At 39.3% G+C, this 27,500-nt stretch overlaps 1 protein-coding gene across 2 annotated transcripts; it reads left to right on the top strand.

Moving 5' to 3' along the window:
* The first annotated feature begins 9,901 nt into the window (after positions 1–9,901).
* On the top strand, positions 9,902–21,019 carry LOC100373859 (uncharacterized). 2 transcript variants are annotated; one of them, XM_085503325.1, is made up of 5 exons: positions 9,902–10,022; positions 11,887–13,585; positions 15,185–15,365; positions 16,499–16,756; positions 16,964–21,019. In XM_085503325.1, exons 2-5 carry the CDS (start codon positions 11,903–11,905, stop codon positions 19,315–19,317), a joined length of 4,476 nt encoding a protein of 1,491 aa, XP_085359451.1. In that variant the 5' UTR covers positions 9,902–10,022; positions 11,887–11,902; the 3' UTR covers positions 19,318–21,019. The 2 variants fall into 2 exon arrangements, with proteins under 2 accessions (XP_085359451.1, XP_085359452.1); XM_085503326.1 differs by lacking the exon at positions 9,902–10,022 and adding an exon at positions 11,229–11,361.
* The last annotated feature ends 6,481 nt before the right edge of the window (positions 21,020–27,500 follow it).

The following is a 27,500-nucleotide window of genomic DNA, read 5'->3' as shown; positions in this document are numbered from 1 at the left end:
TTGAAGCCAGTGAGAGGAAGATATATGGACTCCAAGGCTACAGTGAAAAAGTGACTTTGGGTGTTTTGAAAATAATGCTTAACCTTTTCACCACCGGTTACCTTTTTTTATCACAAACTCACAAAATAGTCCTGGTTTTGTTTTTACAACAGTGGTTAACAAAAAAGTAGGCACAGCCGAATATTCAGAGTGTTGTCACGCTGCCACGAGCAAATCGCCATTTATTAATGATCATTATTTACAATAAAATAATACAATGTGTAAATAACTACACCAAGTGCCCTGTAACCGGCGCAAAAAGCGGTGTAGAAAAAACCAAGGCTAAAAAAACCCACGTAATGAAGGGGGAAAATAAGCCTGGAAAACTACACCCGCCACATGCTGAATGCGCCTGATGGGGGGGGGGGGTCACACAATACACTACCACAAGCCAATGCGGTATGCCAAATGCGCCCTCTAACGGCTGCCACCAAAACATCTATTTCTGGCTTTACTTCGTACCGCAAGAAATAACATGTTTTGTTTTTACAACAGTGGTTAACAAAAAAGTAGGCACAGCCGATATTCAGAGTGTTGTCAAGCTGCCACGAGCTAATATAGACAAAAAACAGAAGGGGAAATGCAAGGAAAACCTGAATTATGTAAAATAACAAAAACAAAATTCAGTACAATATGATGCATTGTAATCGAGCACGTCAGCTTGAAAACATAAATATTTTAAATTCCTAAGGACTTAGTAACGCCAAGAATGGCTTCCATATCGTCTCTCACATAGCCCTCTTTGGCCTTATCAGATCTCCAACGGTCATGCCTCATCAGATATCGATCGGATATACCCGCATGTGCGGCTGCTGTAGTGCCTTCTATTCCTGCTGTAGTGCCTTCCAAGGAATGGGTACTAAACCCCCTGATACGTCCCCCACTACCAGGGACAATTTTGCTTCGATAATTTCACGAACCCGAGAATAACTTAACTTCCTATTTGCCCGGATCAATGAGCACCCCCTTTCCTATAGTATAGAGGCCTGAAAATAAAAACATCAGAACCCACTTGGATCTCTGCTGTCTGTAAATACTGAATTAACTTAGCTACGGGGAAAGTAGGATTACCCGTTTTGGCAATGTGAACTTTATTGCCTTTCTTGTACTGATCATTTTTACTGCTTCGGATAGTGATGCAAACGTGCGTGTCATTAAAAACAATATCTGAACCCCTAATCCCTATAAGATCACTACATCTAAAAAACCCAGCAAAAGCAAGTAAACATAAACACAGATCTCTGATATCTTTTAAATAAGCTGAATGCTTTAAGAGTTCAACCAGACTGCACAAAATACTTGCTGTAACGGGCTCTTTCTTGATTGGTGGTTTGCCAAGTATCCGTCTGGAGGATTCTACAATGTTCTTGATAAAAGGATGTTGAGTAGGTGACGGCAAACCGGCCAAGGTGTGCATCCACTGAATGCTATAGCATGCCAATTCCACACACTATTTCGTCTTCTGGCTATGAATTGCGCCCTCAATCAGACTAGTTAGATATAATGGCACGTGGGAAAGATTGGCAAAAAAATACCTGGAAACCGCATCCTTTGGCGAATTTTGCCCATCTATTAAATGCGTTAAGATAACTCTTGGCTGTGGAGTCAGCTCTTGATGCAAGTGATATGCTTTCCAATGTTGACACCAGATGAGCATGTTCCTTGTTCGTTCTTAAATCTTTCCAGACTCCCAATTTAAACACCTCCGTATCTGGTGGAATAGTGAAAACATGACGAGTTGTGTATATTCAACTAAACTGAAAAAGCAAAAAATCTGCTACTATGGAATCTCAGTCGATCAATCGAGCCAAGCACTATTGGCTAAGCCATTGTCATGGCAAACATTTCAAAAAAACAGACTGCTATGGACCGCATTCGATCAATCGAGCCAAGCACTATTGGCTAAGCCATTGTCATGGCAAACATTTCAAAAAACAGGCTGCTATGGACCGCATTCGATCACTCGAGCCCAGCACTATTGGCTAAGCCATTGTCATGGCAAACAGTTCAAAAAACAGGCTGCTATGGACCGCATTCGATCAATCGAGCCAAGCACTATTGGCTAAGCCATTGTCATGGCAAACATTTCAAAAAACAGGCTGCTATGGACCGCATTCGATCACTCGAACCCGGCACTATTGGTTAAGCCATTGTCATGGCAAACATTTCAAAAAACAGGCTGCTATGGACCGCATTCGATCAATCGAGCCAAGCACTATTGGCTAAGCTATTGTCATGGCAAACATTTCAAAAAACAGGCTGCTATGGACCGCATTCGATCAATCGAGCCCAGCACTATTGGCTAAGCCATTGTCATGGCAAACATTTCAAAAAACAGGCTGCTATGGACCGCATTCGATCACTCGAGCCCAGCACTATTGGCTAAGCCATTGTCATGGCAAACATTTCAAAAAACAGGCTGCTATGGACCGCATTCGATCACTCGAACCCGGCACTATTGGCTAAGCCATTGTCATGGCAAACATTTCAATAAACAGGCTGCTATGGACCGCAATCGATCAATCGAGCCAAGCACTATTGGCTAAGCTATTGTCATGGCAAACATTTCAAAAAACAGGCTGCTATGGACCGCATTCGATCAATCGAGCCCAGCACTATTGGCTAAGCCATTGTCATGGCAAACATTTCAAAAAACAGGCTGCTATGGACCGCATTCGATCACTCGAGCCCAGCACTATTGGCTAAGCCATTGTCATGACAAACATTTCAAAAAACAGGCTGTTATGGACCGCATTCGATCAATCGAGCCAAGCACTATTGGCTAAGCCATTGTCATGGTAAACATTTCAAAAAACAGGCTGCTATGGACCGCATTCGATCAATCGAGCCCAGCACTACTGGCTAAATCATTGTCATTGCAAAAATTCAAATTGCAGAAAAACAGGCTGCTATGGATCAATCGATCACTCGAGCCAGGTACATTATCTGACGCCATCACAGCAAAAAACGAAAACTTGGACTATTTCAGTCATTTGAGCTCAGCACAGTTACCTGTACTCGGCAAAAAATTTAAATACGTATTTTATGGCTTGCAAAGAATACAGCACCCTCTATCACTAAAACAAAAACCAGCAAGGCTATGTTTAGACACATTTTCACCTTTGAACTTTACATTTAAAGCCAAAATACGGAAATTTAGCGGTTTCCCACCAAACACAGTGTTTGAGCCCCTGCCTGCGGCAAAAATGCTCGAATCGCTTGGCAATTCAATCCAGTCAGCTACGTAAGCAGCGAAATGCACTCCATCTGGACAAATAAATGGCCAAAAGTACGCCGATCTCCATAATGGGATCACTATGGTACCCCTACCCCGGCATGATTCCAAATGTCTCATAACTTTACCAATGAGGCATACAGGTGGTAACAACCAATTGTTATCTAGTGACCAATCTTGAGGAAAAGCGTCCACAGCCTCCGTGTTTGGACACCAAAAGCGTAAATTGAATCTATCGCATTTAGCGTTGTAAGAGGATGCAAATCTATCAACTGAGAAAGGACCCCACTTAAAATCTAAAATACTCTAAGTTAATAGACCAATCGTCTACATCGATGATTTTACTAAGATAATCAGCCTTTTCATTTGAACTCCTTGGGATCCAATCCAATTCTAAAGAAATCCCGTGCTGGTAACAGCTACTAAATATAGCTAAAGCAATAACCTGCAAATTGGACTTCATACTGCCCTTGTGTACAATAGACACTAAATTCTGGTTATCTGTAAACCACTTGACAGTACGACCTGATAGTAAATGTACAATACTACACAAGACTTTGTAAACTGCTTGTAGTTCTCTCCATGTAGAACTGAGACACTGCTCTCCCTCATCCCACATCCCGTGTACCACGGAATTGTCGCATTCAACCACATACCCACCAAACGCCTTGTCAGAGGCGTCTGAGTGTACCAGCCTTGTTGCTCTTTCAACGTGCCAGATGGGGGCGCCGTTTAACTTAGGAGCGTTGTCTTTCCAGAAATTTAGTTCGACAATGGGCCTTTCCGATAATAAAACATATTTATCCCAAGAACGCAAAGGATAGAGGGCGCAATACAGCGCTCTAGTCATAAGTAAAGCAATATTACCTGCACCCACTCTCATGGAAACAATCTGTCCGGTAACGCGAGCCACTTGCTTGGCTGATACAAACCTGGACGTCGTACGTGAATGTCCGGAATTGGTTAAAATGCCAGTGATAGTCACCTCTAAGTGACTGAGTCGATCAACTGTAATAAAAAACTTACCTTGCTCCATATCGAGCACTGTTCCCAACCACACTAACTTACTAACTGGAGTCTACTGACATTTCTGCTCATTTGTGATGAAACCAAAATTATTTAAATCACTTTTTACTGCTGCTGCGCACGCAGAAGCGAACTTCAGTGAACCACTGGCACCAAGGCCGTCATCAAGATAGACCACAACGGTTTTCCCTTCCCCTCGCCACTTACTAACTAATGGGCGAAGCATCTTGGTAAAAATATATGGCCCAGAGCACAAATCGAAGGGTAAAACACAAAATTAAAAATAACGTTGCTTCCCAGCGAACTCCCACGAAAAACCCAGGTACTTGCGAGGTTCAGGAAAAATATCGATGTGGTGGTAACCAGATTTAAGATCAAACTTAAATAAAAAAATATCCTGGCTTAAGCATCTCCTGAGCAGTTTTCAGGTCTTCAAAGCGAAATTTATTCTTGAAAACGTGCAAGTTAACACGCCTTAGGTCTAGGATAAGGCGTTTCTTACCTTCTTTGTTGACAGCCACTGACAAAGGGTTACATACTAAAGGAGGCACTAGCGTCTCCTCGATTGCTGTGGACAAAAGCAAGTTAGAAATGGAATCTTCAACGAAAGCAGAATTCTTGAGTGCCGACCTGTTGTTTTTTAGAAACATAGGTGGCGGGTTGGAGAAAAGTGGTATTTTATACCCAAACCGAATAGAATCTATAACGAACTATAACGAGCAGAAATATGTAACCATGCATTTATATGTTTCAAAAGACGACCCCTCACCACAACCGGACTACACCCTGGTATCGCATCTCCATTTGCGAGCATAGCACTCCCATCCGAAAAACTGAAATTATGAGAGAGGAAACGAGAATCGGTACTTATCTCGATTAAGGATGCTGTACACGTTTTTGGTATTGATTTTCTAAACTGATATTTTCATATAAAATATTTACTGAACCACACAAAACTATATATTGATGGAAAGCTTATTTCACACTGGATATGAAATCGACAAGATAGTGTGTGTATGGACGTGTATAGTCACGTGATCTCTGTGTAAACACAGAAAGCCATTTTCGGTAAAAAATAATTGAACCAATGAATAAACAAATTTAGTGGAACATTGGCAACAAAACAGTTTTTCAGACGACGCTCACCACCATTCCGCGTTAATTGAGATATATATCGACATGATAGTTGGAGAATAAATAATAATTTAGCTATCTTGAAAAAACAATGCGATCTGGTTCTTTCCGGTATTCAGAAATTAGAACGTAATTTCGAAACAAATAGGAAAATAGAAAAATCCCAGCGCGGCTTGAGAGGAAACATATCGAAGAGTGTCTGTGCGAAAAATTAGTATAATGCGTCCACTAAAACTCGAGATCAAAGGCCTGCAGTTGCCGTGAATCGCTGTTTTGTTTCACCGAGAAAACGGCAAAAACAACTTAGCAGCAACGTATCGTCGGCTAACTCAAAATCCGTTTGTCCCATGGATCAAAACAAACTCATAACGAATAGTCATGGTATCTGTCTGTCATAATCACGCAGATGTGTGGATATGCGTGGTCGCAATTGGTTATAAAGTACGAAATTATGCTCCCGAATCCAATAGAAAACACTGTTTGTGACAAAGCCGCGCCAAAATGACGTCATGATTTACATATTCATTAATACGTTGTGGGAGGAGACACTTCTTTTCTGGAAGACTCATTACCATACATTACCCTCCATGGAAGGTCATTCTCTTGCTCAGCTTCTGAACTAATAACCGTGGATGAACGCACCACCAGAGTCAACTACATGTTGTTTTGCGAGATGTCTCGACGAAGATCTGTATTATCTGATTTGAATGGGGGATAGAAGTCACAGCGAGTGCTGAACTGAATCGGGAGATGCGATCGCTTAGGTTTAAAAGTTGTCTGTCGATCGGGCGGTGAATTTTCAGTTTGTTTGCTCCGTTATTATTTTGTTGATTTGTAAAATAACCTGTTCGCCATAAATCGTGTTTTCCGTTTTTTAGTTCCCAAAACTGATGACAAAATTAGTGTGATGATTCTTTTTCCATCTTCAATGCGTAATACATAGTACCGGAACAACTGCTGGCGGGGACTACTGCCGGTATCTTACATTCAGTTCACTTTCTATATCATGTATTACAAATCTAACTTCATTGGATCCGTCAAATTATTTATTGAGAATGTGAAGATAAAGAAAAATAAAACAGGTAAAACAAGGATGCTCACACACACGCTTTTACAGCTGCTTGTCTCGGGCTTTACGTGTAGCCATGGTGTAGCCAAGTCCGGGCCCAAGTGTTTCACTTCCGACTCATTGTGGTCGGAGTCCATGACACGTAATTTGGTCACAAAAACTAAGTCTGCCATGTGCTCAAATGTTCTACCTTCTGTTTAAACCTCCATGGTCTGATCAATTAAATCGTGGAAGGTACCTTCCATGATTAAATTTTTATAATAATCGCTTTACATACTGTCGACGTTCTTCTCAAAATTTCCTTGCATTCGTTTTCTTTCGTCACTGTCATAGTCGACTGCTTGAAGAGAGAGAGAAATTCAACGAAATTAAATTTGTGGACGATCGTAAATGGAGTGCGTGTAACTTGTACCTCGGACTACTAATACAAAAATGTACTCGTATTACCATAGACCTTGTTTTCTAAGGTCTATGGTATTACTAGTCTGAGCGTGTACTGAATGCAAGAGACTGTTTATATTTGCTATGGGTGGTGACTATTATGCAAATTATCTGTCTATTATGTCTTTGGCTGATTAATTAAAACATAGCTTTCAAAACAATGACATGTGCTTTTGTTTTTAATTAACAAAAAATGATTTTTACACCCTATAATAACATTCAATTCACTTTTTTTCCTACTGAGTGTTTGCTCCTTGTAGTCCAGCATTGAAAAATACAAAAAAGTAGAATTTTGGGTTTCAAAGCAAAAAAAGGTGTACATAGTCATTTGCCACTACTGGGACCAGTTTGCATATTTCCACTTGTTGGCATAGCTCTGCATTCAAAACGGTAATGCCCTTGCTGACCACAACCAAAACAGACTCCCTGTCTGGGACCACTGTAACCTTTGCTAGTGCTGGGTTTCTGATGCCAAGTCGAACTCTGGGAACTGGTAAGTTCCCATTGGCTGACAATTCTTCGAGTACGGGTCTTCTTTGCCTTCTGAACTTTATCCTTGATTTTTCTGCTCGCTCTCGTTTCGGCCTTCCATATTCTCCTCTCGTCTTCACTGTCAATAGCCAAGTCATGCGATACGTATTCTTGGGCTGTACTCCAGCCGTATTCAGAGGTATCTGCAAGTAGAATCAATTTCTGGCGTTTTTCGATTAAGTCCATACCTGCAGCAAGTTTTTCTTTCACGGTGTCATATTTTGCAAGCTGCAAACTGGACTGCGCCTCTTCTAATACGTCCGCAACTTTGATATTGTGCTTATACTGATCTTCATTGGCCTTCCGTTTGAATGTAGGAACAATGCCATATTTTACTTTCTTTATTTCTGCCATTTGGACTTGAGTGGACAGGTTATGCGACAATTGCAACTCGTCTCTTAAAGAAGTCATCTTTTGCGAAACTAAAGCGTTAATCAACTGCAAATGTTGCGCGTTATTTTCCTGTAGAAGCTGCTGCACACTAGAGGTAGCTGGCGGGTCCTCCATTTAGAATGATACGCAGTGAGATAAAATAAATACACACTTGACGAGATGCTGGCTGTGACGTGGCAACGCCTAGACTGACCAAGTCACACAATACACTACCACAAGCCAATGCGGTATGCCAAATGCGCCCTCTAACGGGTGCCACCAAAACATCTATTTCTGGCTTTACTTCGTACCGCAAGAAATAACATTTTACAGTTTGCACTTTTCTTCAGAAGATTTCCATTTTTTTGGGACAAAAATAGTCGAATTTTTAGAGTTGAAGTGAGAATTTACTACAATTTTGTTTGTTGGCTCCAAACATTGAATATAAGAGAAAAGTGCAGACAAATTTGGGCGGAAATTTAAATATAGTTTCTATGTATATAAGCTCGTCGGAATTGTACATTTATGTGAGCATACATTTCTAATCTAAAAAACAACAACACAGCATCCATTTCAGTTGAACATCGGTGAACATCCACGTTAGGAAATTTCTACACAGTGCCCGGGCAAAACAACTAGCTTTCGCTACATTGTAGTCATGTTCACTGCATAGTTACGTGTTGAATACATCAAGTTTAACAATTCACCTTGACATTTTTCGACCTTTTGAGTGTTTCAATATTGAGTGACCTCTGACCCTTAATCAGGATATCGGAAAACATACGCCTCCATTTCATGTGCAAGATGACCTTTGCTGATTCATCGCCCACCTATACCGAGAAACTGGTCGTCCACGGTTAAAAAATACATACATACTATCGCTGCAGTTCTGTAGCTCTGCATTTCGCTGGTGTCTGGTTTTGGCGTTTTCTGTTGCATCGGTAGTCTGATTCGTTCGTCTATTGTAATTGCGAAACCAAATTCGCACCTTGGACTTCCTGCTAAATTGTGCGTGATCACAGTCACTTGGGGGCTGAAAATCAATAAATACTAATTTTCAAAATAAAAATCATCCGCTATACGTATATAAATAAACAAGTTGTGAAACACGGCACCTAGTAAATCGACACCCTGTCGGTTTCAAATGCCGATTTCTTACCTTAAAATGCGAAACAAAATTTTTAGAGGAAATCAGGTGTTACGTTTATAACCATTGTTCATAATCGCTAACTTGGTTTTATTCAAAACTGCACAAATCCTGCGTTTTCTGATGATATCCGACGATTTCATGAACGAAAATGACCAGCAGCCAGAATCAAGGGGGATTCGCACAGAGTTCTGGGTAAATCAAGGAAATACTCGCTGTTACGGCACGCCGGATTGGCTGAAAAAAAGTATGCGCACTTGATTTACCCAGAACTCTGTGCGAATCCCCCTTGATTCTGACTGCTGGCCATTTTCGTTCATGAAATCGTCGGATATCATCAGAAAACGCAGGATTTGTGCAGTTTTGAATAAAACCAAGTTAGCGAATATGAACAATGGTTATAAACGTAACACCTGATCTCCTCTAAAATTTTTGTTTCGCATTTTAAGGTAAGAAATCGACATTTGAAACCGACAGGGTGTCGATTTACTAGGTGCCGTGTTTCACAACTTGTTTATTTATATACGTATAGCGGATGATTTTTTTTTAAATTAGTATTTATTGATTTTCAGCCCCCAAGTGACTGTGTCTGTGATCTAACAAAATGGTCCAAACGTACACGCGAGTCAACGCGAAATATTGTGGTTTTCCGCGAAATTGAGTTTTTATTTTAAAATAATGTGACTCAACCTTGAAATAATAGTTTTACCATGATAAAGTAAACATTTGTTGTCACTGGTCGTCAAACGCACTTGAAATACTAGTCTAAACACAATACTGAATGTCAACTCACGAGGGCGCTCGTATTGAGGAACCTGATTTAGTAGGAAAATTGTTGAGTCATTTATTCTTAGAATCAGCGAGAATTTCTGTATAACCTTGACACAATAGTACGTGTCATGTAACATAGGGTTACCACTCACAGTGCGCTAACTATCGGTCGAAGTGGCGCCGTTTCAGCAGTTATATAAACAATTTCGATGAACACTCGATTCCCGGGACTCAACCTCGTCAGAGAGCGCATTTAGGTATGTTCAGTTTTATATATAAGAACTGTTGAATTGAGGCTTTGGCCGATGGAGTCGTGTGGTACCTGGTGATATCACTGAATTTGTGAGTCGGCGATTCGCGTGCAAGGTAATATTGATATATAAGTCCATACGAATTCTATTGTGCTAAGATTATCATTTTTACATGAGAGTGTATATCATGATGGTATAGTCGTCTACTTGACGTTTATTGCACCGTTCGAGGATAGACAAGGGATATTTTCGTAAGCTGTAATCAATTGTTTTTATTTTCGTAAAAATGTAATTAGTAAAAAGATAAATTTGTAGACATGGGCAAGGTGTAAAATGTGATCAACTATTTTATTCGTCCGTAATTTGTAAATAGATCTTATTTTTTGTAAGAGTGGAAAGCATTTTGCAAATTAAATGTCATAATTCATAACAATTTCGAATTTTGTTTCTTAAACACAAATTATCAAATATATTATAAAAATGTGAAATGTAATTAGGAATTTGCTTTACCTGTAAAGTGTAAAAAACAAACAAAAAAACAACATTTTTTTACTGTAAATGGAAATATTATTTTATTTCCTGCAAAAATTTAAAATGCCGTTTTTATTTCCTGTAACCTTTACCCCTGCCCGCCCTCACATTAGTTTCGGATTTATATTTTTCAAAATTATTTTTGGTCACACAATATAAATAAATAGCACCGTGTGTGTGGTATTCAAGTACAAAGAACGAAAAAATAGAATAGTTGAAAATGTAATGACAGAGATCCTGCTGGACACTAAGTGAGAGCAATCTGAAAACAATGGGTCTTTTATTTCGTATCATACTGACACGTTTTGTTTGTTTATGACTATGCGCGAGGTAAAATTGGATTTTTATTTTAAAATAATGTGGTTCAACCTTGGAATAATAGTTTGACCGTGATAAAGTAAACATTTGTTGTCACTGGTCGTCAAACGCACTTGAAATACGAGTCTAAACTCAATACTAAAGTTCAACTCACGAGGGCGCTAGTATTGAGCAACCTGATTTAGTAGGAAAATTGTTGAGTCATTTATTCTTAGAATCAGCGAGAACTTCTGTATAACCTTGACACAATAGTACGTGTCATGTAACATAGGGTTACCACTCACAGTGCGCTAACTATCGGTAGTGACGCCGTTTCAGCAGATTAAACAAATTTCGATGAACACTCGATTCCCGGGACTCAACCTCGCCAGAGAGCGCATTTAGATATGTTCAGTTTTATATATTAGAACTGTTGAATTGAGGCTTTGGCCGATGGAGTCGTGTGGTACCTGTGTGTGATATCACTGAATTTGTGAGTCGGCGATTCGCGTGCAAGGTAATATTGATATATATTGTGCTAAGATTCCCATTTTTACATGAAAGTGTATATGGTATAGTCGTCTAATCGACGTTTATAGCAACATTTTTTTCGGCTTTATTATTTTTAATTATTTTTGGATTTGTTAAATACAGATAAACGTTACACAATACAAATATATAAATAGCACAGAGAAAAATAGTCTTGTTGAAAATGTAATGACAGAGAGCCTACTGGACTGTGAGGGCATTCTGACGACAATGGGTCGTTTATTTCGTTTCCTATGGACACGTTTTGTTTGTTTATGACTATGCGCGAGGTCAAAGATTGGATGAACTTTGAACTTTCTGTGTGTTCACGCGTTTAACATTGATTTAGTGAAGCCGTATCTTTGCAATGTACCTATTTCAATGTCACATCAGAAATCAGGAATGAAAACAAAAGGAAGCGCTTTATTTTTTGCTCGAATCGCAAACCGACCCATTAAATATGCTGGTGCAAACGATACCTTTTTATTATAAAATATTTTAATTTTGTTTGCAGATTAAAGTTAATAAAAATGGCCCATTGGCCGGCATTTGTGCCGCATCCGGTGCAATACCCATTACGATTGACGGTTACACGGGAAACATCACTAGCCGAGGATGATAGAAGTATATTAGCGGAGGCCAGCCGTCAGCTGCTACAGCTTAATCTAGGACATGTAGAGAATAATACAATTCTCCACACACAGCGTTTATTGTCTGGTTACAAAATCGTTAGCATGGAGTTCAAACTGGTCAACGCAAAACCATTCCAAAATCCCAGGGATTACTTTGCGACTGTCCGGCGGCAATGGTGTGAGCAGAATTCGGACAACATGCCATGGCTTGGTACCGAGGATGGTGATTTATATTCCATTAAAGGAAAAAACACACCTGTTCATAGAGATATGAAGATTACACAACTTTCGCTTGGGGCTTTCATCGACCGAGCCACATACGCAAATCACTATGATAGTACTGACAGCCAACTAAACATAGTCTTGCATTTAGAACACGACATAAATATGTTTACGTTGATGCTCACTCGGGATGGTGACGATGATAATGAAGTCCCTTACAGAATGGAGCTTAGATATGACGAAATGGACAAACTGATCCTCGTGAACGACACTAATTCCGCCCTCGACGTCTACTTCCCACTAAAATACCCGCCGCGTTTGAGCATGGAAATCGAACATCCAACAACACATAAAACCGTGTGGGAAAGAAAAAATAATTTCCCAGGTTGTGCGTGTGAAGTATTCGGCAACTCATCTGTCTTGCGACTACGCTTTACCGGTGAGGCACGTCAAATTCGTCGAGCATTCGGACGTTTCCGTGGGCGCGCAAGGTTTAAGATTTACTATATCCGTATGCGTACCGTCTCACCGCCGACAACACATTTCAGCAAACCAACGATGCCGAACTACGAAACAAGCTACGCTTTACGATGTGTAGAGAGTCGAGGTTATGTCGTAACTGACCAATTAAATTCGTTATATACAGTTCTGCGATCGAATATGGCCATTGACCCAGACATCCTATCTAAGGCTCTGTATCAGCTAGCCATTGAAATAGAAAATGAGCGTTTTTTAAATATAGGTCTTTCCTTGGAACGTCTTATTGAAGAGTTGTCTAAAGACAGTGACGATGATGTTCAAGATATACCTAGGCAGTGTAGGTATCTACGCCGTGTTATGGTCACCCCTTCCCGTCTGATATTTCTCCAGCCCGAATTAATGTTTGAAAACCGGGTACTCAGAAGATACAGCGAAGAATACTGCGCCAGATTAGTCTTCAAAGATGAGAACTATCAACGACTTTCTAATCCAGTATCAACTTCAAGTGATGTTGCAAACAAGATTATTTCCACTCTACAAAATGGCTTCCAGGTGGCTGACCGCAACTACGAATTTCTGGCATGCTCCAATAGCCAACTACGAGAGCATGGGTGTTGGTTCTACGCGAAGGATAACCATGGCAACACAGCAGCTAACATCAGGGAATGGATGGGCGACTTCAGTAAAATTCGTTGTGTAGCTACGTATATGTCAAGGATGGGCCAGTGTTTCTCAACATCGGAGGAAACTGTGAATGTGACAGTCGAAGAAGTCACTGTTTCCAATATTGAAGACATCACAGGAGGCATGGACATTAATCAGAAGCCATATTGTTTTTCTGACGGTATTGGCAAAATATCTAAACAACTAATTGAAAAGGTAAATCACAGTAATACATTTAAATAGATGTGTTGTTATCAGTCATACTTATGTAGACCTACGCCACTGTCCTATCATGGTTCGAATGCGTTCGTTCATACGTTGTATGCAAGAGGCCATAGTTGACAAACCACTGACAAACAACATTGTCTTTCATAATTCGAACCCACGGCATAGCGTTCATCCACAGCAATATAGCACATCCCACTCTATGCAGTAGATTGTCGATCATTGTCTATCCATCGCCCGTGTATATTTCTCAAGGTGATTCATAACAAAGTACGGGTATTAAACTCACTATTCAGTGATGTGTGGGAAACATGACGTGACAAGGGTAGTTATGGGGAACTACCCTATGTCCCTTGATGTCATTTACGTATACCCTGGCAGTTTTAATTTAATTCGACGTATTAGACAAAGTCTACATAATTTCTCCCAACTAACAAATAATTTTATATTTTCCACCACCTGTTAACATTGACCAATCATGGCCTGTCTCTAATTGTACAAGCAATAATCAGTTGCAGCGCAATCACTGTTTTGCGGCGACTGGCACTATAAATCACATTACCCGTGTATTGTTGTGAACATAAGCGTTGTGTTCAGGGATCGAGGAACTTCGTCTCACTTGACTGATGTCATTCACACGTAGAGGTACCAGATTCGACCCAAATGAGTACACATAAGTTCATTACAGATAGTCCAGCTTAATTCACACAAGTTGTCAACCGAGATAACCCTTCGCTGCACCGTTCTCTCGTTCTCCCTTTACAAAAGTTTACAAAACTCTATATGCGACCATGCGACCAGCCAATCGCTGCAGTCGTTGGCACGATCACGTGATTACCAGGTATGTGTCTCACGGTTAAAGCCTTGCGAAGTCGCCACTACTAAATACAATAAGTATACAATCTATTTATAAAATTCCTGTAATCTATGTTTATGATGTCTAAACATACCCTAAACAAGTTGTTGATTTTAGTCTAACGGCGTGAGAATCGAATGTGCGAACGTGAAGTCGCTATCATAACAGTATACTGTCTAAATGTTTTCAGTCAGCTGACATTTTATTTTGGGTCAAGTGATTCACCACTTAAAAGGGGGCGAGAAACTGGGAATAGGTGGTTCAGTCACTCAGACAACATTTGATGGCTTGGCTGCCTGGCCACCACTTAGAGTCCAACACTGTACTGACCAATCACGTTCGACTAATAACGTCATAGCTGACGTTACGTTGCATAATGAGTATTTATGATTATACTTTGAACAAAAGACAAAAGAATTGAAATTATATATGCGAAAACTTTGATCTAATATAATTGGGTATTGCTTAATTATATGAAGGTTACAATTTTGCATCTAGATTTCCCATGGGCACCCGTGCAATATATCCGAATAAATGGAAATTACACTGCAGCAGTGACGGATCCAGCAAAATGTATTGGGGGGCGGTGGAGTTTCACTTAAAATTACGGAGCGTAAATCGCAGAGAAGCTATGCGTAATCCAGATGTTATGAATCATCATGCATTTGGCTTCCCCTCTGGATCCGCCACTGCACTGCAGACTGACCTTTTGTGATTTCACATTTTCATTTCAGATCTGCGAAAAAACTGAGAAACATGTTGTGGCATCAGCTTTTCAGATCAGATATGCAGGAAGTAAAGGGATGGTTGCATTGGATCCTAGTCTTACCGGTGAACAGATTATGATCAGAAAGAGCATGCTCAAATTCCCCAGCGAACATGACAATATTGAGATCATGAACTTGACGAAACCAGGTATGTTTATCGATCATTACTTGTATTGAAACTGATAAATGGGATAATATGAAAACACATATTAATTTCATGTCAAAGGCGTCTTTAAAGATAATCATAAAGATTGCATATAATTAAATTTTAATGTTGTGAGCCATCGTGAATTGCGAGACATTGAATAATTAATTATTTGATTACTGGCATTGACCATACCTACCATAAGTTAAGAGAGAGCCATTCATTATTATCTTATTTCGTTCTAACAGTGTTTTCATGGGGTAAGTCTACTGCTATTTACTGACTACTGCTATCATTTGATTGCTTGAGAATGCAATAAAAATGGGACACAAACTGGTTGATTGTTATAACAGGGAAAGATGAATAGTGCAGGCATCGAGAATTAGACGACTGTGTTTCTTTAATTTCACGATTTGTCAATTAATTCTGTGCAGTGATCGAGTAAGGGTTGTTATTATTTTTATACACTCAATTTGTTTGTACAGTGGTCGTACAGCAAAAACGTTTAGAACAAATATCAGCTTTCATATTCATATTCCAGTGGGAAAAGTTGGCATGAGTTTGTTAATCTACCAACTTTTTTTTATATATGTATATTTTTGGCGGGAAAACAAAATGAATGTAGATGTGAAAAAGGTTCATAATTTCTTTAAATATCTCATCTCATCTCATGTCATGTGGATAAATAACCTCATTGGTCAAGCATTGATTCTAGTTACGTTATTATCACCTCATTAATATGCACATGATCATTTGATCCGACGAATAAGTGCGATTGACGCATTTTTGGTGGTGAAATCATTTTGCAATGCCCTCGTTCAAATACCCTTCTTACAATTGGTAACGAATTACTGAAAATCCACAAGAAAGTAATGCAGTTGAGGTTAAATATATCATTCATGTTTCATCTGTTTTACGCATTGAAAAATGTTCTATAGTTCTATTTGTTGTCAAACGCTGTTGATGTGCATTTAATATGAAATGTTCAACATTACGGACAAATGCCACCAAAGGCAAGCATATATTTATTTTACTTACTCACGTATTTGTTCTGTATGGTTACATACGAGTCATATCGTGTCACCGACTTCAGAGGGCCAGTGTATGATACACTATATTTTTTTTCTAATTTGCAGCCCGTTTACATCTAAACCGTCAAGTTATAACAATATTATCAGGCCTTGGGATAGAAGACAAAGTGTTCCTGAAGCTACAACACAGAATGCTGAACAACTTGGCCAATATGTTTCTGAAAGAAGACGTTGCTGCCGCCTGGTTGAGTCGTAGATCTCAAATTGGCATTAATTTTAAACATATGATGACATGTGGAATCAGTCTAACCACGGAACCATTCTTCAAGTCATTGTTACAAGCTGTCTACAAAAGTCTTCTTGGTAAGTTCCAACATGTATTTATTACACGTCACCGTAATGGATATCCCAGCATTTAGTAATTTGCATACATTTGCATACATTGCATGCACATTTGATCATATATTCTGGTTTACTGTTGTTGGTTTTGTTGTACGTGTGCATTGTTTGTCAGTCGTTTCTTTTGAGTTCCTGATTTCGTAAATTCACAACCATATATTCTTCCTTTAGGTGAACTTCGACGGAGAGCGAGGATTATACTCCCTCCACAGTTTGCACGCAATATGATGGGTGTTATAGATGAGACAGGTGCATTACAATATGGCCAGGTATTTATACAATACTCTAAAAAACTGGATAAACCACAAAAAGAAAAGATTGTCCATTCTGGCCCTGTTGTTGTCACTAAATTTCCATGTTACCACCCTGGTGATGTCAGGAAGTTCCAGGCTGTAGATATCCCGGCACTATACCATCTGATTGACTGTATTGTATTCCCGAGACAAGGACCACGACCTCACCCAAATGAAATGGCTGGATCTGACCTGGATGGGGATGAATATTTTGTTACCTGGTTACCAGAACTTCTGTTCGACCGAGAAAACCATGAAGCTATGCCCTTTCCGGCAGCTGTGAAGAAAGAGCTAACAAATCCAGTTGAAGTTGCTGATATGATAAAGTTTGTAACAGAATACATTCAGAATGATTGCTTGGGGTTAATGGCCAATGCACATTTAGCAATGGCAGATCAGCAATCTGATGGTATATTTTCAGATATGTGTTTAAATATTTGTAAACTATTGTCCGAAGCTGTTGATTTTGCCAAGACTGGTAACTGTCCAACACTTGATAAAAATCAACAGCCAAATACATATCCAGATTTCATGGGGAAACAAGACAAAACTAATTACAAGTCAAAGCATATTCTTGGAAAACTATATCGCCATTGTTGGTCTCTTGAAAGTGCTACGATTCCCAAATTACGGGCACATAGTTACCACAAAGATAGTGACTATGATGTCAGGAATGTTGAGGTTGACCAGTCATTGTTATATCCAGGATATGAGGAGCACCTTTCTTTTGCAAACAAATCACTGAAGAAATACAACAACCAGTTGCGTTTATTAATGTCTCAATATGGCATTGAAAGCGAGGCTGAAGCTATATCTGGGTGTATCACCAAATTAAACAAAAGAATAACAGGAAAGGGTGAGCGATTTGATGCAGAGAAGGTCATCAGAGCCAAATTGGCACACTTGAGATCAGTTACCAGAAGAGAATTTGATTCCTCATTTGGAGATGAAGCAAATGGTGGTAGCGATAATGATGATGAGGATGAGGAAAGAAACGACAAGATATTGGCCAAGGCATCCGCATTTTATTATGTTACATACAGTCAGAGAGATACCCAACTAATTAGTTTTCCTTGGGTAGTAGCTGATCTCTTGAGAAAGGTTAGGTTACGGGGACAACCTAATGTCTGCAAAAATCCCCTTCTGATAGATATCAGGTCTCAATTGCTTGCGCCTTTCGAAGATCTTTTAATTAGAGATAGACTCCCAATAGCCTATTTAATAGAGTTTTGTGATGACAGTGAGCCGATAGCTGATGTCAAACAGTATCTCGTGAATTACCCCTGTTTGATGCCAGTAGCTAATATGATAGTACTTTGGTCTGAAAAGCATAATCTAATAGACTCGGGCAGTGCATCTAGTAAACATGCCTTGCTTCAGTTGTTCTTTGAGTTTGCTGTAGGTGAGGAATATATTTCTCAACATAATTCAACATCAGGTGTATCTCAGAAGTGGTATCAGTTGCTTATAGATGGGGAATTTGACCACTTTGCTACCAATAATCTGAAAAATGATCTTATCAGTACCGTGTTCGTGGAGTTCCTCAACTATTGCAGCAAGTTTTTGTTCGATGAAACTTTAGTTGTGAAACAGGTAGACAGTAGCAGACTAAGCAAGGATCAGATTTGGGAACTGGGGGAAACTGCTCTAGCATCATTCCATCATTTGGCCCAAACTGCCTCAATTGATGCTATAATCTATGGAAAAGTGTGGGAAATAGAGGATGAAAGGTCTATTAGGATATCACCCAATTGCTGGGCTGTCCTGTCAAAGGATATTAAAGCCGCTGAGGAAGAATTTAAGGATACAGGAGCTGATATTAACATGAGGGCTCATTCATATGGCAAACGACCATGTGGTCAATTAACTGCATATGGCACGCTGAGAGCAATCCGACATGTACAGGACATATTATATGAACTCGAAGAACGGCACCGTAATGACTATAGAGGATTCAGAAGAATGGGTCAATATGGATGGAACTTTAACGATGATAACTATAATGATGACATTTATGATAATTATAATGACATCTATAATGATGACAATAATGATGACTTCGTCGATGATAATGTGTATGATGACTATGACATTGACATTGATAATAATTTTGATGATGACATCTATAATGATGACAATAATGATGATAATGTTTATGATGACTATGACATTGACATTGATAATAATTTTGATGATGACATCTATAATGATGACATCATCGATGATAACTAACCTTTAACTAACCATCTTTTTCTCTTTTATATTTTGTTTGCGTACATCATGAGTTTCGGATAATCCACTAATATGTACCAAGAAACTCAATATCAGGTGTATTGGTTGGTTACATAAATGTGTGCATAACAAAGAGGATCTCTCTCATGCGCTTAATGTTTTCATGATGAATACCAAAAAAACCAAAACAAGCTTAAGATCATTTCACAATTGAACGGTACCTTTATCATTCGTTACAATTACAATTACAAAATGTAATTCGGCAACACGTTTTCAAGTTCAGGTATCCTAATTTAGTGGATGTGTTTATTGGGGCGTCCGTTGCTGTCAAATTGTTTTTTCACTGATTTATTGACCATTTTAAAATGTGTCTGCTCGCATTCGCGCATGAATAAAGGGAGAAAAAAAAATCGACGACCCTCCCGCTTTAAAGTTATTATAAGATAAAAGAATGTGTTATATTGGCAGATTGTATTGCTTTATCGAAAATGGATGAAAATAAAAATTCTAATCTTTCATAGAAACAAATGAAAATAACTTTGTTAATTAAATCTTAGGGCCACTAGTAAGATATAGTTCTTATTCAATTAGGGTTGAATAATGAAATACGTCCTTAAAAGCAAAAAAAGGGCCACTGCGACTTCATGGTCAAGCTCAATCCTGGATTTGGCAAGAATTGCTTCAGGTATATTATTTCGTAAAAACAATATATTCTTTTTAACAATGCATCACAAAACAGTTATTTCCGAATAACACACCCGCACGATCTAACTCGTTTTGTGGTGACGTTATTCAACTAAATTACAACAATCTATGCTTCCAATTTAAGCGCAAACTACATTTCTATATTCGCTGTATCCATGAAAGTCAATTCTTCATAAAATACTCGATTTTAAATAATTTAATCATATCTCCGGTTAAAATTCGATTCCTGGTACCTAAACATGAATTGTTTATTCTACACATTAGACAGTTTTGCTCTTAAAAGTTTCAGGAGGTCTTTGTGAATAAAATGATTGTATATTGATAATAAGCAGTTTTATTACGTCATAATTATTTTTTTTACAGATTCAATGTAACACAGTCATAGCTGAGTGATTCAAGAAAAGTTTTGATTGTATTAATTTGTTTGTATTTTGAATTTAAATATACCTTGCTTTTTGTGTTAGACAGTTGTATTTCGTCATTGTTATAATTATTTTCTCATATTCAATGTGACACAATTATCATTGAGTGAGTGATTGAATATATAAATTTGTTTGTATTTTGAATTTAAATATACCTTGCTTTTTGTATTAGACAGTTGTATTTCGTCATTGTTATAATTATTTTCTCATATTCAATGTGACACAATTATCATTGAGGGATCCAGAAAAACATTTGATTGTATTAATATTAATTTGTTTGTATTTTGAATTTAAATATACCTTGCTTTTTGTATTAGACAGTTGTATTTCGTCATTGCTATAATTACTTTTTCATAATCAATGTAACACAATTATCATTGAGTGAGTGATTGAATATATAAATTTGTTTGTATTTTGAATTTAAATATACCTTGCTTTTTGTATTAGACAGTTGTATTTCGTCATTTTTTTTCATATTCAATGAAACACAATTATCATTGAGTGATTCAGGGAAACATTTGATTGTATCAATTCGTTTGTATTTTGAATTTAAATATAACTTGTTTTTTGTGTTAGACAGGTGTCATTGCAATCATTCCTTCTGATTCAACGTAACACTGATCAAAGAAACGTGTGATTGAATGAGACCACAGTTTGGGAGTCTGTAACTGTGATATATAAATACTTATACTGACAAGACGTTTTTTCGTACTCGTCAGTTCGAATCACTTATATTGCGTGTTTATATTTTCGCAATTCACTCTTACATTTTGATGGTCATTGCTGGTTAATTTGGGTTTCAGGTCTCATAACACCAATTAGATTATCAGCGTTCGTAGCCGAGCATATGTGGTTGTTAGTCATTTTTCCAGTTTTCATGGTGTTTTATCTTAAACGCGATGTGTGATACTTCCATTAAGTCACATCTGTTAGACTCGCGTGTGAAGCTTTGTTTATTGATAAGTACCCTGACATGTGAATCTGGGAAACTATCTATTAGACACTTCAACACTTTTCTGAGAATATTGAAGGTAGAAAGCCTTGTTGGAACCGATAATGTAATAAATTCCCGATAATGTATCATTAACCGATAATGTAACACGAATTAACCGATATTGTAATAAAAACCGATAATGTAACAACACGCAACCAATAGTGTAACAAAAAAGGCAACCGATAATGTAACAACAAATAACTGATAATGTAATAGATTATTTTTCCAACTGATAACGTAACAAGAAGATTACCGATTACGGATAATGTAATAATACGTATATTTGCATTGAAATTGTTCGCATTTTCTAGAACGATATGGAATTTACTGTATTTTATATAACAGATTATTTTGATTGTTTTTAGCTGCAATTCAACTATAAACATTACTTAAGTGTTCAATCACTCTAGGTGACACGTCTAGCCTACTGATATTGATTGCATATATTCGTGTTCAAAGTTTGGTTTCGGGGTTGCCATGAAGATATTAAGAATTATGTGGCCTCCCAAGAAAATATGAAGGATCATTTTGAGAGGGTGTAAAATGTGTTTACATTTTGTGAAACGCAAAATATTATGTGTTAATTATGTCATTCTAGCAAAAAAGGGGGTCCAACCATGCACAAATTGCAACAGAAATAATTTCTTGATAGTGCTTTTTGGAAAGGTATCTAGATTGACATACTAAAAGTCTAGGAAAATCTAGGTTTCCGAAATATTCCCAATTTGCATATGTTCAAAATGGTCGTTTTGCACATTTTTACAACATGAAAATATAACTATTTGGACATATCTTTAATTCTAGATGAGGTATTTAAAAAAAATCATGATGCTATGGTACTGTTTTGAGGCGGAGAAGGTTTGAGAGTGCCAAATGTGTTGATTGGGTAGATGAAAATTAGCATAAATACAATATGGCCGTGATAATGTAATTATTTAATGTAACTTCTCTCCTGGCTTCTCTTCTATGTGGCATAAGTAATAAGTTTAAGATGCTGGATACAATTTTAGACAGAATCGTACAGTATAGAAAAGATGTAAATAAATGGTTTACTGGGTAGATGGATGCTTCATCTGCATAAATCCAACATAGCTGTCACATCTGAAAGAAAAACTAGAGGAATGAAACAACTTGGTTGGATCTACAAATCTGCTATTGTATATACATAATAGACCATTTAAACGTAAATTTTCAACTCTATAAACTATATTTTTGATTTAACAAACTGTATTAAATAGTATTCTGTCCAAAAGTTTATTGTTTGATTAATGTAATTGCTAATCGCCATCGCTATTTTCATCAGATATCTGAACTACATTTGTGCATCCATATCCTCGACATTGACCACAAACTGCAGAACATTCAAGGTTTTGCTTTCTGCGAAACATCTGAGACTACGACAGTCTGTGGAGCAGTTGCATCTCACTGTCCTCATGAGAAATTCAGGTGCTGTCTCCTTGTCAGTCATTACATGAATGACGATCAGTTGTGGGTCGCGTCCTGGGATTTGCTTCCTGGCGAGAAATCCGATTTGTGTCTTTAACACGACTTGATTGTCCATAAAGGTGACACACCCGGTCGAGAAGGACAGGGCCCCTAGTTCAGCCTGGCGCCTACCTGAGGGGAGGTTGAGTAGAAAGACTGTTTTCCACATCAAAAGTCTGATTAAAAAGTAAACAGTCTCCTAATGGTAGGACAATCGGCTAGCCTTGTCCCCAGAGTATCCCAATGGTGGGTGACAAGGCTGACCTATAGCCAACAATCGTTCAAACAGAGGACGAAAAATCAGCTGTCTGGTCAACAAAAGGTTGGCATGGATCTTCCTCCCACCAATCAGTGTATGCACGTCATTTCGAGGTGTAGGCTGTGTTGGTGGGATTCCTGTTCGCCCTGGCCAGGACATTGGCAGACCACTCTGAGTGAGTCAACTGAGTTCCTCGATGTGTGTAAGTGGTACACAGTGCGCCATCCAGTAGTTGGGACAGCAGATACTGGTGTTTTGACTAACATTTCCAACATGAGTGAAACCCAGACATTGCTTGGCCAGTTGGGCGCCACCCACGCCACCCCTGTCAAAGTTTCTCCAGTACCCGGTGAATAGCGGGAAGGGAGGAAAGGCATACACGTCCATGTGGGTCCACGGGGGTCGACAAAGTGTCCCTGGCCCAGGGTCCTGGAGTCAGCAGGAGTGTTGTGTACGTCGGGAGCTTGGCGTTCAGGGGTGTGGTGAATAGGTCTAACCTTGGACCATCCCACTACCGAGGTTACCCATTGGGGTATCCGCCACTTCGCATTCTGGAGATGGAGCCACCATGAGAGGGTGTCCGCTTGACTGTTTCTCGCCCCTGGGAGCTGGTGTGTGGCTAGCTCCACATTCCAGGTATCAAAGGAGAATTTGCTCTGCTAGGACTGACAACGCTGTGTTGTCCGTGCGAAGCAAAACTCCTTGGTCTCGAACTATGGGTAGAAAGTTAAGTAGTGCTAAGCCAGTTGATATGGCAGTCATGAGTCTAATGCAGGGCCATATTTTCCATTGGGCTTGTTCGTCCAATAGGTGCGCTCCCCAACATGTGATGGAGGCATCCGTTTCCAGAGTCATAGCCGTGGCGAGTGGGTCCAAGGGGACCCCCTGCCTGAGGTTTGGCAATTGCGGACCACCGTTGCAAGGCATCCCTCGCTTGGTTCGAGAGTGTTACTCGCCTCTCCAGGTTTCATAAGAGAGGCCGGTGTAACGCTGTAAAGTGCAAACCGCTGACATCATTCTGATGATCTGCATTAGTTCTCACAGGGACACAGATGGAACACTGACTAGGCATTCGGCTAGGTCATTTAGGCAACGGACATGTAGTGACCAAACCAAGCCCACCTACGTGTCGAACTCCCTGGCCAGGAACACCAACTATTGTGTTGGCTGAGGGTGGGATATGCTCGATTTACTAAGAAGCACAACTGGTCAAGAAAAATCTGGTGTTAGCCTTACTATTTGACTAACCATACCTTGTTGGGTTGTGTAGCAACCAGCCATCTAGGTACACGTTGATGAGTACAGACGCAATCAGTGCAACAGAGATATGTGGGTTTGGCAGTTCCACATCAGGGTGTTCTCTCCTCCGTTGAGGAGAGTGAGGGAGGTCCAGCCTGCATAACTGAGGCGGTGGTGCACCCAGTGAAAACAGCCAAAACCGCATTTCACTGTACAGAGGCAGCCCCTGCAACGAGAGCCAGATGACACTGCAGGATATCCCACTCAGCCGTGTGGTGTCCCACCAATGGCTATGTCTGCTGGTCTAGAAGGCTGGTGCATTCCGCCATTGAGAGTGCTAGCAGCGCAAAACAATTTGTTCCAGTGGGCTGGCCACAACTCGAAGGTTGAGGGTCACCACTCTCAGTGGCCACCCCCTTTGCCCATCCCACCGAACCAAAAAAATTCGTGGTAACGGGGTCGAGGGAAGAACCAACGGATCTGATTGGGCACGAGATTTGACTACAAACTCTGGTGGCTTCGGTCCCAAACACCGCTCGATCGCTTTGTCAGCAGAAAAGGTTGAGCATAATATTTACCTACCCTAAAACTTAGGCCTCTATCTCGCGTGGGACCAAGGCCCACATCAACACCGGCTGTGCGTTTCCCTCTACGTCCAGCACTCGACGGGATCCAAAGCAATACCGAATGCAGCACTCTGGATCCCGGAAGTGAGAGTCCTACCGAGAGTGACTGTTTCAGGATCGAGAGTGGGGGTGAACATCAGGTCACAAGGATCGATGTTCCTCCCTCACCCCACGGCATGGCTCACGCAGTCATTACGAAGAACAGACTCTGAGGGGCTGCCTGAGGTTGCACATTTAAATGATACTATTTTGACGGCCATATTGGATTTATGCAAATGCAAATTGTTATTCAATCAAATGTTTCACAATCACATACATTAACACACACTAAACCATATCACAGCAACTTGAATATCTAAAAAATGTCATCTAGAATTAAAAATATGTCCTAATAGTTATATTTTCCATGTTGTAAAAATGCACCAAACGGCCATTTTGAATATATGCAAATTAGGTATATTTCGAAAGCCTAGATTTTCCTAGACTTTTAGTATGTCAATCTAGGCACCTCCCCGGAATGTATTGTGAAGAAATTATTTCTGTTGCAATTTGTGATGGGTCAAACCATAAATTGACTGGACTACTAATATAGTCTTCATCATCCCACATCGGTGTACATGTGAGAACAGGCAGTGATATAACTGAAACATTTGCACTTAAAAAATAAATAAAATCGACGTGTAATCAGTATCATGTTTGATAATACCTTGTACTCATTGTCATAGTAAGGTGGTATATAAGAGTGTCGTCTGTAAATGTTGCATATACAGATTGAAACACATCTCGAACCGTTCGTGGGAGTTGTCAACACATATTTCTATCGAACAATGTACACAACACCACCACTCTTTTTATGGACCCGACAAACTGTTTTGAGTCATGTGAACGACATGGAAAATACTCTTTACGGAATTGGTGATCTACGACCAAACATCGATAGAGTGTGTTTATGGCATGCATGCATAACAGTGTGTAGAGTATAAAGCTGACAGCTACTTTGCTCAAATTAACCAATTTAAAATTTTCCAAATTTATTTGTTCATACATGTGGACAGTATATTTGAGTAGAAGTATTGGTTATATAATAACCTCGTTTTGGAAATCAGCCAAGTAATTCCTTGTACAATAAACGATCTTTCAATATTAGTTAAAATCATAGTGCCAGTGACGTACCACCCAAACAAAGATCAGTTCCAAATGGCACCAACTCTGAGCCAGAATTCTTATTTTAGTTGTGAATGTTATTGTTTTTGTGATGAAAGTAACAACAATCGGGCGAAATATGCGTATTTCATGGTAATCATACAGAAAAAAAGTATATTTATAGGAATGTTTATTAAAATGTTGAAACGATTAGAAAACTGTTCTAACATGTTTTTTAATTTAATTTAGGGTCCCAATATTATAAGATTTGTCAATCTTATAATATTGGTCGGCCCTAAATCTGTTCCTGCCTCGCGGCACAGGGGAATATGACATGGTGGGCTCGCCGTCTCATTAACAATAAATATAATAACGACAACAAGTTGTCATCTGTAATACAAAAATGGGTTAATATATAATTTTCAAAAAAAAAATATCCGAGTTAATTAGGTAATTACAATGATGAGAATGAGATCGCTGTAAATGAATCTTGTGTCACGACAAAACATTGACAGCGCCCTCTGATAGTAACGGAACCTGTTATCGCTCTACTATGAACAACAAATATCACTTCCGGGTCAGAAAATTTCGCGCCTGCGTACGACATCTATGACTTTCTCTGAATGTATGGGTGACATAGTAGGTCCCCACTCCCGTTAGAATACCTTCGTATACACTGATACAACTGCCAAGTTAAAATGTTCAGAGTAAATATGTTCCGCCTTTACATTCTCATTTCACTAATGGCTATTGTGATCCATACGACCATAAGATATGGAAAGATGATTACCATAAATAATATTTAAAACCCAGCCAATAATCCCTAGCCTAATATGTGTGTAATGAGTGCAATAATTACCGGCTTCTGCAGGCTATAGTAGAAACGTTGCTACACGTAAATTTAGCTTTAAACCAGGCCTGGTTTATTGTAGATTAATTCGTGAAATTACACATAGTATACGAGTCTAGTCTGCCACTGTCCCTAAACAAGGTTCTTCGACTAGGCGAGTAACATGCACACCACGTAGAGATGGATGTATCCTCCACGTTCACTTACACCGCCAGGCTGGCTTTGACTGTTGTCTTTCCTACTGTAGTGTCTGACCCGCCTCATGGGCTGTGTCTACATTAACTTTTTATGATGCCTCCCCCCCCCGGTATAATTGTCATGACAACAAAGCATAATTAAATTCGCTTGCAGATTTCACTCAGCACAATCATTCTTAGTCACTACTAAACAGGTATCGGAGGCTAACCGTGCGATGCATAACGTGTCACATCTGACCATTCGTATCCATTTCCGACACGCG

This window comes from Saccoglossus kowalevskii, chromosome 9 (assembly GCF_978046115.1).
Source record: "Saccoglossus kowalevskii chromosome 9, keSacKowa6.1, whole genome shotgun sequence".
Classification (NCBI taxonomy): Eukaryota; Metazoa; Hemichordata; class Enteropneusta; family Harrimaniidae; genus Saccoglossus; species Saccoglossus kowalevskii.
This window is presented reverse-complemented; position numbering and strand designations above follow the sequence as displayed.